Source organism: Hemitrygon akajei, chromosome 21 (genome assembly GCF_048418815.1).
Source record: "Hemitrygon akajei chromosome 21, sHemAka1.3, whole genome shotgun sequence".
NCBI classification, from domain to species: domain Eukaryota; kingdom Metazoa; phylum Chordata; class Chondrichthyes; order Myliobatiformes; family Dasyatidae; genus Hemitrygon; species Hemitrygon akajei.
In genome coordinates, this window is record NC_133144.1 from 16,105,891 (window position 1) to 16,121,404 (window position 15,514).

Consider the following 15,514-nt stretch of genomic DNA (forward strand, 5'->3'; position numbering starts at 1 on the left):
ATTAACACCTACCTGCATCTTAAAATATATTGAAAGGGATGTGAAAGAAGAGTTTTCACCAAACCTCATGAACCCTGAAAACATCTTATCTTATGTTAAACAATGACACCTAATTCTTGATGCTCACTCAGTCAAAACCCTTAAAGATCTTACAGGCTTCAATAAAGCCTGTCCTCACTTTCCTGAACTCCAACACTACAAGTATAACCTGTTCAATCTAACCTCAAAACAACCTGCATAGTCCAGTTATTAGTTTAGTAAAGTCTTTTCTGAACTGCTTCTAATGCAAAAACATTTTTCTTTAAATAGGAAAACCAACACCAAACATAGTGCTCCAAGTGTGTCCTCATCATGCACTGAAGCATAACCTTTCTACTTTTCTGTTCTATTTTTCTATCAACAAACATTCTTTTTGTTTAATTGCTGTGGGACGTACATACTAAACTTTTACAAAATGTACAGGAGGATACCCAGGTCCCTCTGCGCTTTGAGTCTCGCAATGTCTTCCCACTTAGAAAATATGCTTCTTCAAAGTTCATGCCAAGATGGACAATTAAACATATACTCCATTTGTTGATATTTTTTAAATTTTCACAACCACAAGCTTCTATGAGAACCAAAACACGTTATCTTTGCCAATCACCCACCAAAATAAACCAGCTTTACCACTAAAATTTCTGTACATAAGAATCATTTATCTTCCTACATGTTGCCTGCTACATTTCACATACATTTAGCCACTCTTACTAAATTTTACATTTCTTAGGAAACTGATTGAGAATAGGTGGGGAAGGTTATGGAGCTGAAGACAGCAGGGCCAAGTGCAGGATGGTGGTGGAGGAGGAAATATGATACAAGGTTAAACCACGCCTGTTTGGGCTGGGCTTGCAATACCAGATGGCCTCTACTGGTACTTCAATGTTTACACATCTTATTGTTTCTTCACATTATTGTAGACAACTGTGCATACCATTGCAATTGTTTTTAAGTATGAACAAGACCCTTAGCATTAATTGAGCAGTTAAAAATATCTTTAAGGAATTAACATATTCAAAGCAACATTCTTTCCAGTCAAGCAAACAAAAGCCTTTTTAATACCATTTTGTCATGTGAAATTAGATTTGATACATACCAAAGAACGCCTCATTTGCACGAGAATACTCATGAAACAATCATAGCTGATCATTCCTTCCCAACTCAGAGACGGTTTTGTTTTTTCCATGGTACTAACGACAGCAGATGCAGACAAAGCCATTTCTATCCACTCTAAAAAGTATCGCAGTGAACCCCTCTGGGCTGCGAGTCCAAGCAGCAGTTCTGATGCTAGTCTTCTCCCCAAAATATCAGCTCCTGAGTTCGGCATTGTGACTCCCTTTAGGAATGTTGTTACTTGAGATAAGCAGTCCAGTCCCATTGCAGGGATTTTGCTTTCATTTGCTAAAGATAATGGTGGTAAGGAGCTAATCACATCTATTGCTGTACGGATAACATCATTGCAGAGGTTCAGTCCTGGCACTGTAGAAGGCGTCATCCAGTTCTGCCGTAATAGTGCAAACAATAAACTCAATCCAGTCCGAACCCCCATCTCAATCAGAGCATCTGTACTGGATCTTGGCCGTTCACTGACAGAATGGATATCTACTGATCCAGAACTGCTTTCTGGTGAATGTTGTTGCTGTTTGACTTTACCTTTGTCATGGTATTTGTTGGAAAGAGCATAAAAAACACGCTGCAACACTAATAATCGTTTCCGAAGGGCTGCTGCAAATGGAGAGTCTGAGCAAACCATCTTTGCCAGAGCCAGCTGGCTACTAAGGAGAGCATCCAAATAATGTTCTTGTTCATCGCTAGAGAGGGACTCACGTTCAAAATCTGGTAACTGGGGTCCCTTAAGGCAGAGCACTTGCTGTGGCAATGGTACCACTTCCTTACTGCTAATTAGCTTATCATACAAAACAGAAACGCCCTCTCTTGTGGCAATGGACTCGCTGTCTTCTGTGATCCAGGAGCTGTTGAGATGCTCCAGCCATTTTAGCTTGACTGTTGGGATCATTAGAGCCATGATTAATCACTTTATGCCATTAGACCTAAAGAAAAAGAAAAAATGAAAACTATTAAAATCAGAGTTATTTTCTAGGCAATTTATTGGTTGGTAATCGGTAAATTATTATCACATGTACTAAGATAAAGTGAAAAGCTTGGCTTTGCATGGCACTCACAGATACAATTTCAAAACACAAGTACATTAAGGTAGCACAAGTAGCTTCTTGAATACTAACATTTGCCATTAACCTTTCTATTCATTCTGTATCGGCTTATAAACACATTGTGCATTCTTTGTCAATAGAGACGGGTGAAAAAGAACACAAAGGGATAGAGAAGCAGAGTGGAGAATAGCAGCAAGTTCGAAATTGTGCAAGTATCATCAGATCGGTCAATCCAAATCTTTGAGCAGTCTATGGATTTGCTTTACAAAAAAAAAAGGTGCAACAGAATTTAACCTTGCATCAGCATTGGAGGTCGAAAGACTTCCACATACAATGCATACAATAATGGTGGTATTTCAATTCCTACTTCTGATCCTCAGCCTTCCATGCCAAAAAGATTTTATTTTGTTCTGTGCCGTTTTGACCTGAAGACATTGTTCTGATCATCAATAAACTTACATATGCAACACAATGCCCAATGCACTGTGCTTCTATACTTTTACTCTGCTACTTAGTGTATGACTCATCAAGGATCATACGTCAAGAACTTGGGTAACCATTGCACTCTGCTGTGGCAGGGATGTGATCTAGTGAATAGGAAAAAAATCCTCTAACAAACTTACCAGTGTGGGATGCCACAGTAGTGTAACATTTTGCACAACACTATTACAGCTTGGGGCAGAACTCGGAGTTCAATTCCAGTGTAATCTAAGGAGTCTCTGTACGTCCTTCATGGAATGTTCTGGTTTCCTCCCACGGAGTAGGTTAATTCATCATTGTAAATTGCCCTGTGATTAGATTAAGGTTAAATCGGGGTTGTGGTAGTTGCTGGGGCAGCACAGCTCAAAGGACCAGTAGAGTAGAGCTACTAGGACTTGATGTTTCAATCCCGATGATAAAGTCTGCACTCTCGATGTTGGCAGTGGCTTGGAGTGGTGATGAGGAGGGTAGCTACGTCATCGGGGTCATCAGGTGGGCACCCTCCTTCTTTGACGTTTCGTTGATAAGCCCACGACGTCTCCAGAGGGCTGAACAGTGCTACCTGGCGTCCCAGATACACCACCCCCACCCCCCGGGCCTACTCTGCACTGCATCGCTAAACAAACAGATTAATAAATAAGAATTACAAAAAACAAACTGGTATAGGAGAGTCAAATACTCAACTCAGCATGTCAAAAGATAAGACTTCTCTTCTGATCCATCGTTAAACTCTAATCATCTACAGAAGATTCAGCAATTCACACAGATTTTGACGGGAATTATAGTGTTAACATCAAATTTGAACTGACAAAAGAGGGTCACTCCCTGTGACACATTAAAAATCTTACATGCAGTACCATACATTTACTTTTGATTTAACACCAAATCTGTTGTAATGTGAGTATTATTAAAAGTAAGTTAATACGAATCGGGAAGCTGTTGGTAACAAGGGGCTGGCTCCAGGGCTGGGGGGGTGTGCATTGCATGTAGTTCCACCACACATGCCACACGAGGCACTTGAAAGCCTCTGTATTGTAAATATCATTTGCCATCCCTGATAATGTTCTTTTGGCCATAAAATTGTCCAGTGGTCCTTTTTTTTTTTTAAAAAGTAGAAGTTACCACAAAATCCATAAAAGGAAATGCTAACAAGCTTAGGTCTAAATGTAGATAAAGGCTGCATCTTCATCTACATTTAGATTGAAGCTTCCCGACGTTTGGGCAGTGCTGACAAAACAGACTCCACAATTAGTAACTGTGCACTTTGTAGATGGGAGTAGCATGCTTTGGCAGAGGGTATAAATGTTTAGGCAGATAGAATGCCAAATAAGGTTGCTACCTTGTATGGAAAAGGATACAAGTAGGCTTCAGGGACATACAGACAGTAAAAATAGTGTAGATGAAACATGGTAGCGCAGTGGTTAGCACAACGTTTTACAGTACTGGCGATCCGGGTTCAATTCCTGCTGCTGCCAGTAAGAAGTTTGTATGTTCTCCCTGTGACCACTTGAGTTTCCTCCAGGTGATCCGGCTCATTTCCACATTCAAAAGACGTACTGGTTGGTAGGTTAACTGGCTTTTGTAAATTGTCCCATGATTAGGCCAAGATTAAATTGGGGCATTGCTGTGAGGTACGACTCGAAGGCACAGAAGGGCCTATTCCATGCCGTATGTCAATCAATCGATAAATAAAAACAGAGAAAAGGTGACGTTACCCACTTGGGCACACACTTAACACAACAGCAGTGTATTTGTGAAATGGTGAGATACTGAGTGCTGATGCTAAAAGAGACATGGGCGTACATCAAAAGAAATTGCAAAGACTGATATTCAAGTGCAACAAGCAATTAAGAGGACATTACCTTTTTACTGTAGAATTTAAATACAGGAGTAAAGAATTCTGTTACAATTGTGCAAGGACTTGACAAGGCCACGACTGGAGTACTGAGCAGTTGGAAAGCATGGACATACACAGTAAAGCAAAACTCACTGGAATGGCAGGATTGTATTACGTAACTGAGACAATATTCTCATTAATTTAGAAGAATGCAAGAAGACTGCATCAAAACATACAACATCATTAAAGTTCTTTACAGATAAGCTACAGAGACAATGTTTATCCTAGCTAAGGAGTCTAGGATCAGAGGACAGCTTCAGAATAAGGGGAAGGGTGCTTGGAACTGAAATGAGTGCAAATTTCAATATTTAGTTGATTGTGAACTTTGAGAAATTCTCTAGCCTGATGGGTTGTGGGAATTCTGTCATTATGCTCATTCAAACTACAAATCAGAAGATTTCTGAACATTAAAGTAATCAAGGAATAATGGGATAGTGCTGGAAAATGGCATTGATATTGACAAATTAGCCAACATCTTAATGAATGGCACAGCAACAAACACCCTATTTCCCATGCACCTTTGAATGCATCTTCTATACATCTTGAATGCTGCCAAGTCTTTTGGAACTGTTGTTTCTAATCACTAGATACATGGCTTCCTGGTTGTAAGGTAAGTAGTGTGCTGACAAAGACAACTCATATCGGAAACTTAATGTAAAATGTTCCGTTAATTCCTATTTTGAGCTACAATATCCATACCCAATAGTTATTTCTATTATTTCCTGTAGGGCCAAAATAGTCAGTAGCTCAATAAGATACAGGAACTGCTTTGCTCAATTGATTAAAGGTGACAAAAATAATGAATAAGTGGTACATCGTGTCAAAGCCTCTGTTGTGCGAACAGCCATTGCAGAAACACATGGTTGCAAGGGGATCACAGCCATGAACTTTGTACTTAAAAATATTTGACCTTTGGCAATTCAGATGGGAAAGATGAGGTGATAAGACAACAGCAGATGTCATTTCATTGGCTCAGCACTGGAACGTTTGGGCCGTGAAGATGCACACACCAGGATGCTCTATATTGACTTAAGCCTAGCGTTCAAGACTATCATCCCTTCAAAACTAATCACTAAGCTCCGAGACCTAAAGCCTTAATAGCTTCTCATACAACTGGATCCTCATTTTCATCACTTGTAGATGCCGGTCAGCTTGGACTGGCAACAGCAGCTCCTCCACAATTACCACAAGCACAGTTGCACCACAAGGCTGTGTGTTTAGCCCCCAGCTCTACTCACTTTATACTTACGACTATGAGGGTGAGTACAGCTCCAATACCATATTTAAGTTTGCTGACACCACCATTGCTGTTGTCCAAATCAAAGGTGATGAAGAATCGAATATTGAATGGAGATTGAAAATCTGGCTGAGAGATGCTACCATCTCACTCAACATCAGCAAAATCAAAGAGCTGATTATTGCCAACACTAGGAAGAAACTGGGGGTCCATGAGCCAGCACTCATTAGGGGATCGGAGGTGGAGAAGGTCAGTAACTTTCAATTCCTGGGTGTTATCAGAGCAGAGCATCTGTCCTAGGACTAACACACAAGTGCCATTTCAAAGAAGGTGCATACCTTTTATTTTTATTTTTAAGAACTTTACACAAGATCAGCATGTCATCTAAAACTTTGACAAAGTTCTATAAATGCAAAGTGGAGAGCATCCTGACTGGTATGGAAACACCAATGCCCAAGAAGGAAAAAGCCTGCAAGAAGAGATGGATACAGCCCAGTTCATCACAGGAAAAGCCCACCCCATGACTGAGCATATCTACAAAGATTCCTACCAAAAGAAAGCAGCATCCATCATCAAGGACCATGACCATCCAAGGCCATGCTCTATTCTCGCAGTAACCATTCAGGTGGTGGTACAGGAGCCCAATGTCCCATACCAACAAGTTCAGGAACAGTTATTACCCTTCAACCATCAGGCTCCTGAAGCAGTAGGACAACTTCACTCACAACACTGAACTGATCACACGACCTAAGGACTCACTTTCAGGGACTCTACAACTCATGTCCACAGCACTATTTATTTTTATTATCAATATTTGTTTTTGTTTGTATTTGCAGTTTGTCTTCTTTTGCACATAGGTTGCTTGTCAGTCTTTGTTTATATGCAGTTTTTTTACTGATTCGATTGTACTTCTTCGTTCAACTGTGAGGGCCTGCAAGAAGAAAGTGAATCTCTGTAGTATTTGGTGAGATATACATACTTTGTTAACACATTTACTTTGAACTTCAAACCTTGAAGATAATATTGCTAATGAAATGTGAAATAGTAGCTGTGAAAAGTATTCTTGGCTCAGAAGATGCCGTTCATTTGTGTGGAGGTTAAAAGCAGCAAGGAAAAGGTGGTAGCGGTTAGAATTATGTACAGACCCTGAAAACAGCAACCACAAAGTTGGAAAAAGGAATATATCAACAAATAATGGGAAGGTATTAAAAGAGCACTGCATTAAATATGGGACACTTCAATCTTTGGGTAGATTGACATAACCAAGTTGAAAAGGATGCCTGCAAAAACAAAATTCAAAAAGTATATCTGGGAGTTTTACGGAGCAAAACATGATGGAACACAATAATGGAAGAGTAATTAGAGTTTGTAATGCCCATGGGATGTCCTAAATGTTTCACACTCAATCAAATTAATTTCAAATTGCAGTCACTATTTCTATTTAAGCAAACAGCCAACCTGCACAAAGCAAGAACACAGAAGCAATCAAATAAATATACAGAATTTATTTCAGTATAAAGTACAAACAGAAAAACCTTTGTTCTTGGAATGCCCAAAATATTTGAACACACAAATAGAAAGGGACTAACTACTTGAACAGTTTTCTGAAAATTTGCACCTACAACTTTGCATGGCCCTCTCACTAATGCATTTAAATAGAGATTATACATTCTCATCCACACAGGTTGTCAAGTCCAAGTGTTCTGACTTACATTCTGGAGTACCATCATCTAAGACAAACTAGAATTACGTAACAACTGTTTTTGGTAAGTGCCTGTCTATTTGGCAAAGAGCCAGAACCAATGAGCTTTCAGAAAAACAAATAACAAATGCTTTTCCTGCATGGCAACAAGCAAAAAAAAATCTGATCACCAACAGACTTAAGAACGTATACAAAATCAGGAGTAAAATTTAAATATGAGGAAAGTAAGGAGAATCAAAAGAATACAAGATCCATTCACATTTTTTTAATGTCAGGAAAAAAACTAAGCCTGTAAACAAATTAAAAGGCATGAATAAAAACATCTCATGAAATAATTAGAAAAATGGCAAGTTCACCAAAAATATCAGTAACAATAACAACAAACTGCATGTTAAACATTTTGCCTTCTGTGGGCAAGTGAGTTCTGGATCCACAAAGCAATGGCTCCTTGGATCCCATGCCTCCTTACTTTCTCAATAAGCCTTGCATGGGGTACCCTGTCAAATGCCTTGCTGAAATCCATATACATCTACTGTTCTTCCTTCATCAATGTGTTTAGTCACATCCTCGAAAAATTCAATCAGGCTCATAAAGCACAACCTGCCTTTGACAAAGCCATGCTGACTATTCCAAATCATATTATGCCTCTCCAAATGTTCATAAATCCTGCCTCTCAGGGTCTTCTCCATCAACTTACCAACCACTGAAGTAAGTCTCACTTGTCTATAATTTCCTGGGCCATCTCTACTCCCTTTCTTGAATAATGGAACAACATTCACAACCCTCCAGCCCTCTGGAACCTCGCCCATCCCCATTGATGATGCAAAGGTCATCCCTAGAGGTGCAGCAATCTCTTTCCTCCCCTCCCACAGTAGCCTGGGGTACATCTCCTAGTGACTTATCCAACTTGATGCTTTCCAAAAGCTCCAGCACATCCTCTTTCTTAATATCTAGATGCTCAAGCTTTTCAGTTCACTGTAAGTCATCCCTACAATCGCCAAGATCCTTCTTCGTAGTAAATTCTGAAGCAAAGTACCCATTAAGTAGCTCTGCTATCTCCTCCCGTTCCATACACACTTTTCCACTGTCACACTTGATTGGTCCTATTTTCTCACATCTTATCCTCTTGCTCTTCACGTATTTGTAGAATGCTTTGGGGTTTTCCTTAATCCTGCCTGCCAAGGCCTTCTCATGGCCCCTTCTGGCTCTCCTAATTTCTTTCTTAAGCTCCTTCCTGCTAGCCTTATAATCTTCTAGATCTGTCATTACCTAGTTTTTTGATCCTTTTGTGAGCTCTTCTTTTCTTCTTGACTAGATTTACAACAGCCTTTGTACACCACGGTTCCTGTACCCTACCATCCTTTCCCTGTCTCATTGGAACGTACCTATGCAGAACTCCACGCAAATATCCCCTGAACATTTGCCACATTTCTTCCATACATTTCCCTGAGAACATCTGTTCCCAATTTATGCTTCCCACCTGATAGCCTTACACCAATTAAACACTTTCCTAACTTGCCTGTTCCTCTCCAACGCTATGGTAAAGGAGATAGAATTGTGATCACTATCTCCAAAATGCTCTCCCATTGTGAGATCTGACACCTGACCAGGTTCATTTCCCAATACCAGATCAAGTACAGCAGTGGTCCCCAAGCACCGGGTCGCAAAGCATGTACTACCGGGCCGCAAGGAGGAAATATGATTTGGCGATATGAAATGATATGAGTCAGCTACACCTTTCCTCATTCCATCATGCCTATTGTTGAACGTGAACACACGCGAGGTCATTACACACACAAAGCCATTACCCACGCAAGGTCATCAGTCGCCTAAACGCAGTGATACCCTAGCACCAGGGACCACTGGTTGGCCTCGGGTAACCGGCTGCCTCGCACGGCCGGCAAGAAGTGCCGTTGCTACTGGCCTGGAGTGCGGACAGCTGGGCGCCGGTCCTAAATTCTCACTTACCTAGAAGGGTGTACTTCCAATGAGACTCAAGCGGCCTAGCATCATCCACAAAGAAGCCTATTGATTGGCACCCCATCCACCACCATAAACTTTTACTAATTCTACTAAAGGCACAGCATAGTCTCAGTACATACCATCTGCAAAATGTACAGTGGTAGCTTATCTGTCAGCATCTCCCAAACTTGTAATCTCTGCAGTTATAAGGACCCATCATCTGGACTTAAAATATACAGTCTGTTCCTTCATAGTCACTGGGTCTACATCCTGGAATTCCTTATCCTACAACACTGTTGATATACCTTAATAATGAGTAATACATCAATTCAATTAACCAGCTAACTATCACCTTAAAAGGAGCAATTTCGGATGGGCAATAACTTGCCATCAACATCTTCGTACTGTATGGTGGCACAGCTAAAAGAGCTCATTCCCAAAGAACATCAGTGATCAGGTTCTGTCCTGATTCATGGTGCTGTGCAGAGCTTGCATGGCTTCCCCTGTGATCACACCAATTTGTTATTCTCCTCACATCCCCCATAAACTCAGCCATATTCTAATAGACATTAGCAACAAATTACAGCGGCCAGTTAACTTAGCCACGTCTGTGGAATGTGGAAACCAGAGAAGCTGGAAGAAGTCCACTGATCACAGGGAGAATGTGCAAGCTCTGCGCAGACAGTACACCAGGTCCAAACTAAACTTGGTTCTATACAGCCATGAGACAACAGCTCTAGTAGCTGTGCCATCGTGCTGACACAGTGTACCATGGGCTCAGCTAGAATTAATATTTACTGCTTTCTGTGAAAGATCTATTGTGTCACTGAAGCTTGATGATTGACTATTAAATAAACACCTTCAAATTTTGACTTACCGTACTTTATTTCATCCATGATATTTCCCATTTCCTTTGATAACAATAAATGGCATCCTTTATATTGTTGTTGGTTAGAGTACATTGAGAACACAAATAATAGCCTAGTAATGAGCCTCCATCAAGTAGAGAATCACCATGTCCACCCATCCAGGCAAATTAACCCAAAATCACTGATAAAATGCAAAAAAAAAAGCAACCACAATGCAACTGTGTGGCGTTTTGAACTTCACAAAGTTATCGCTCTAGTTGCATAACACTTCAGAAGACTCTAAAAGTCCTCCTTCCATTTCAATTATTATTTGATTATAACTGTGAAGTGTGATGGCATGATGTGGGAATTATAATTTATTCATAAATAGTTTTACTCCAGTTATGAGTAATTTTTTTTTTGTAAACTGACATTAAACACATTATTCTGATCTGCTGTTCTGACTCACAACTTCTCTTTTTTTAAAAATATACTCTCATATCATGTATCATTTCTAACTGGGAGAATACTTGTTCCTATATTTTTGTTAATAATCAAGTTAACAATAGATTATAAAATGGTTTGTTTCCTCCTGCCTGCTTCCCTTTGTGGATTAAAGCAATACCTGCTTTATTTAATACAGGCAACCTACTCCCAACTTATTTTCACCCCAACAGCTTTCAAATTGCCAAGAATAGACAATTTAGTTCACAGTTCCTTTCTCCTTACTTGGAATGACACAACCATGATCAAGTATTTACCAAATGCAACCCAACATACCAAAATAATTCATGCTATTTCAATAACATATATCAGTACTTTTATTCATTACAAGTATTTTTGCTCATTATAAAACCATCTTCCAAGTGAATTACTGTACAAATACTGTAAAATGTGCAAATACACCCAACCACATCTTTGTATTGTGCATTTGTACAATCCCTTATTAACATCCCTCCTATTTGGAGGGAGTTTATGCTGTGAAATTTGTTTTGTGACAGCAGTACCGTGCAAACTTTAAAAATAGCTATGTTACAGTGAGAAATAAACAGTACAAAAGAGGAATAGTGAGATAGTGTTCACAGACCATTCAGAAATCTGGCAGAGGGAAAGAAGTTGTTCCTAACATCTTGAGTGTGAGATAAGGGCATGTCACAGTTGGTGACAGTCCTTCGTGATGGGTGTTCCCTTCTTGAGATACTGTGTTTTGAAGATACAACCCTCTGCAAACTTGTTTGATCCTGTGCACTGAAGGCTCCATATCAGGTGGTGGCATAACCAGTCAAAATGCTCTCCATGTTACATCTGCAAAAATTTGCTGGAGTCTTTGGTGACATCCCAAATCTCCTCACAATCCTAATGACGTATAGCCACTAGTGTGCCTTCTTCATGATTGCATCAAAATGTTGAGCCCAGGATAGATGATTACACCCATGAGTTTGAAGCTACCTGTCCATTCCACTGCTGACCCCTGAATGAGCATTGGTGTGTTCTCCCAATTTCCCCCTCCTGAAGTCCACAATCGATTCCTTGCTGATATTGAGTGCAAGGTTGTCGTCACAACACCGCTCAACCAGCCAATCAATTTTTGCTTCTGTACACCTCTTTGTCGCCATCTGAGATTCTGTCAACAACAGTAGTGTCATCAGCAGATTTATAGTTGGTGTTTGAGCTGTGCCTAACCACACAGTCATGGGTATAGAGATGTAGCAGGTAAGCACGTATCCTTGAGGTGCTCCTGTGCTAACTGTCAGCAAGGAGACATTATTACTAATCCACAATGACTGCAGTCTCCTGACGAACAGGTCAAGGATCCTGTTGCAGAGGGAGATCGAGGCCCAGGTTTTGAAGCTTGCTAATTAGCAGAGGAAATGATGGCATTGAACATCAAGCTGTTGTACACAGCAGCATGACATAGGAGCAATACGATAAAAATATTGAAAGTATGAACAGGTTGATAAATATACAATTGCAGTGACAATTGTGTGTAGAGCATGAATTAAGACTAAATGCAAAAAGTTTTGGGTAGAGGAGATGACAATGCACATACAGACTGCATATTAAAGTAGAAAAGTCAAATTTCATTAAAAAGATCAGATAAGTTGAGTGATAGGAAATAAAAAGGAGCACAGCATGAAACTATTGCTCATAAAGAAAACCAGTTCAAATATCCAGCCTGCTTTCTATTGCTATAATACTTGCAGTTTTATGATTCTACTTTGCACACACATGCTATGAAAGGTTAATTTTCTTTTGTCTTTTCTGGGGATGTGTTCTACAATGTGAAATTTTCAAGAAATATTTAGAAGCAGTGTCAATCAGCTCATTTCCTGATTCTCCATTCTTACCACGAATCAATACAAACAGAATCCCCTTCTGTCTGCACATTTAATGTCAACAGCCTCTTCATCCAGCTATCAGTAAACCAGAATTTATGACTGTTTTCTCAGTACTACATTTGCTCATTTTTTTCCTCCTTTCATGGGTCAGCAAGTTTTCTGATTACAGTTAAGGTTAATCGGGACAGTTGCTTATTTGGAACTACCCTTAAAGAATAAAAACCTGGATTCCAACTATTTATTTGGGACACCATGCTGCTTAATTAGGACAGGAGACTGTTTCAGGACAATTTCTAACTAACGTCAGTCACATGAACTTGTGTGGCCATTAGACACTACACCATGCCTCGAGTGAACTGTTCTTAAATTGCATTGTTGGTGTGTGTTTGTACTCAAAAAACGGTGATTTTTGTCACTGATAGTTGACAAGAAATAAGCAGGGAGACAAATTAGAATCGTTTTCCTCACTGCGGTTCAATCATTCATGCTTGGAGATGCCAGCAATGGCCGGGAGTGAAAATGAAATGATTTCACTACTTCAATAAGTTAGGAACTACAAAAAAATTGGAAGGCATCAATAATCAAACTTGAATGTTACAATGAAAATGAAGATTTTGAGGATGCAATTGTCAAATGCATTGTATGAAGGCAATCCATTGTCTGTACTAGGTATCTACGCTAATTGGTTCATTTACAGTCAATCAAAAGCACACGGCAGCGAGTTGTCTGTCGTATCCGACGATGACAGAGAAACCATTGCAGGAGAGAGGTTTTTTTTTAAAAAGGGCAAAGCCATTGCACTGGGACAGTTCCACTCTCTGGACCTCGGAAGGCCGGATCCAGTGGTACAAATGGTCGTCACAAACAGGGGTCTTCAATGGTGCATTAGGTTACCATGACTTCTTCTGTGCCTTGTCATGCCTTTCGTCTCCTTGAAGAACCGCCTTCTTGGCCATTGAATCTCACTGTTGATCTCATCCATCCACATGCTAGGACAGGCACGTCCCTATTTCACTACAGTATGAAGCCTGCTGGCTGCCCTCACCTGGCTTAGCCTGCCTGTCGAAGCGATGTACCGGGGTGTAGGTGCTGTCACATACCAACAGCTACTTGGAGCCAAAGGTGAGAGTTGAGTGTCTGGTGCGGACCAAAGGCAAGTGAGCTGCCACAGAATGGTCACAATGAGCCCCTTCAGCAGAGGGGCTAACTCTGCTTGGATGCCCCATGAACAGCATGGAGCATTCAAGGACATTTTCAACCTTTCACTGCTATGGGCAGAAGTTCTCACTTGCTTCAAAAAGGCAATAATTATACCACTGCCCAAGAAGAATAATGTGAACTGCTTTAATGACTATCATCCGGTTGCACTCACATCTACAGTGATAAAATGCTTTGAGAGGTTGGTCATGACTAGACTGAACTCCTGCCTCAGCAAGCACCTGGACCCATTGCAATTTGCCTATCGCCACAACAGGTCAACAGCAGATGCAATCTCAATGACTTTCCACACAGCTTTAGACCACCTGGACAATACAAACACCTACGTCAGGATGCTGTTCATTGACTATAGCTCAGCATTTAATACCATCATTCCCACAATCCTGATTGAGAAGTTACAGAACCTGGGCCTCTGTACCTCCCTCTGCAATTGGATCCTTGACTTCCTAACCACAAAACCACAATCCGTGCAGATTAGTGATAACAACTCCTCCTCGCTGACGATCAGCTCTGGTGCACCACAGGGGTGTGTGCTTAGCTCACTGCTCTACTCTCTATATACCCATGACTGTGTGGCTAGCTATAACTCAAATACCATCCAATAAATTTGCTGATGATACAACCATTGTTGGTAGAATCTCAGGTGGTGATGAGAGGGCGTACAGGAGCAAGATATGCCAACTAGAGGGGTGGTGCCGCAGCAACAACTTTGCGCTCAATGTCACTAAGACAAAAGTGCTGCTGTGGACTTCAGGAAGGGTAAGACGAAGGAACACATACCAATCCTCATAGAGGGATCAGAAGTGGAGAGAATGAACGGTTTTAAGTTCCTGGGAGTCAAGATCTATGAGAATCTAACCTGGTCCTAACATATCGATGCAGTTATGAAGAAGGCAAGACAGCGACTATACTTCATTAAGAGTTTGAAAGAGATTTGTTATGTCAACAAATATGCTCAAAAACTTATATAGATGTACCGTGGAGAGCATTCTGACAGGCTGCATCACTGTCTGGTATGGGGGAAGGGGCTACTGCACAGATCGAAAGAAGCTGCAGAGGGTTGTAAATTCAGTCAGCTCCATCTTGGGTACTAGCCTGCAAAGTACCCAGGACATCTTCAAGGAGCGGTGTCGCAGGAAGGCAGTCTCCATTATTAAGGACTTTCAGCACCAAGGACATGCTCTTTTCTCACTGTTACCATCAGTTTGGAGGTACAGAAGCCTGAAGGCACAAACTCAGAGATTCAGAAACAGCTTCTTCCCCTCTGTCATCCGATTCCTAAATGGACTTTAAACCCTTGAACACATAGAACATAGAATACATAGAATAGTACAGCACATTACAGGCCCTTCGGCCCACAAAGTTAAATGATAATTTGCCTTTTTTTAAAAAACCTTTTTAACTATTTCCATGAGACTTTGGCTGATTGGGGCAGCCATTTAATTGGGCCAAAATATACTGGTCCCGATATTAACCGGGATCCACTGTATTAAACAAAATCGGTGGTCATATCATAATTAGGGCAGCCACTTAATTGGCCCAAAATGTGCTGGTTCTATGTGTCTCAATTAACCAGAATCCACTGTATTTCTATCAAATGTAGTGTTTATTCTAACATTCTCAC

General features: G+C 40.6%; 1 protein-coding gene across 11 annotated transcripts in view; it reads right to left on the bottom strand.

Annotated features, from left to right (window-relative positions):
• The window catches only part of herc1 (HECT and RLD domain containing E3 ubiquitin protein ligase family member 1), a 262,328-nt gene that overhangs the window by 221,945 nt on the left and 24,869 nt on the right, over positions 1-15,514 (bottom strand). For all 11 annotated transcript variants that reach the window (XM_073024866.1, XM_073024869.1, XM_073024868.1 and 8 more), the window contains exon 2: positions 1,133-2,087. In XM_073024866.1, coding sequence (XP_072880967.1) covers positions 1,133-2,062 — 930 coding nt within the window. In that variant the 5' untranslated portion in view covers positions 2,063-2,087. The remainder of the gene's footprint in view (positions 1-1,132; positions 2,088-15,514) is intronic.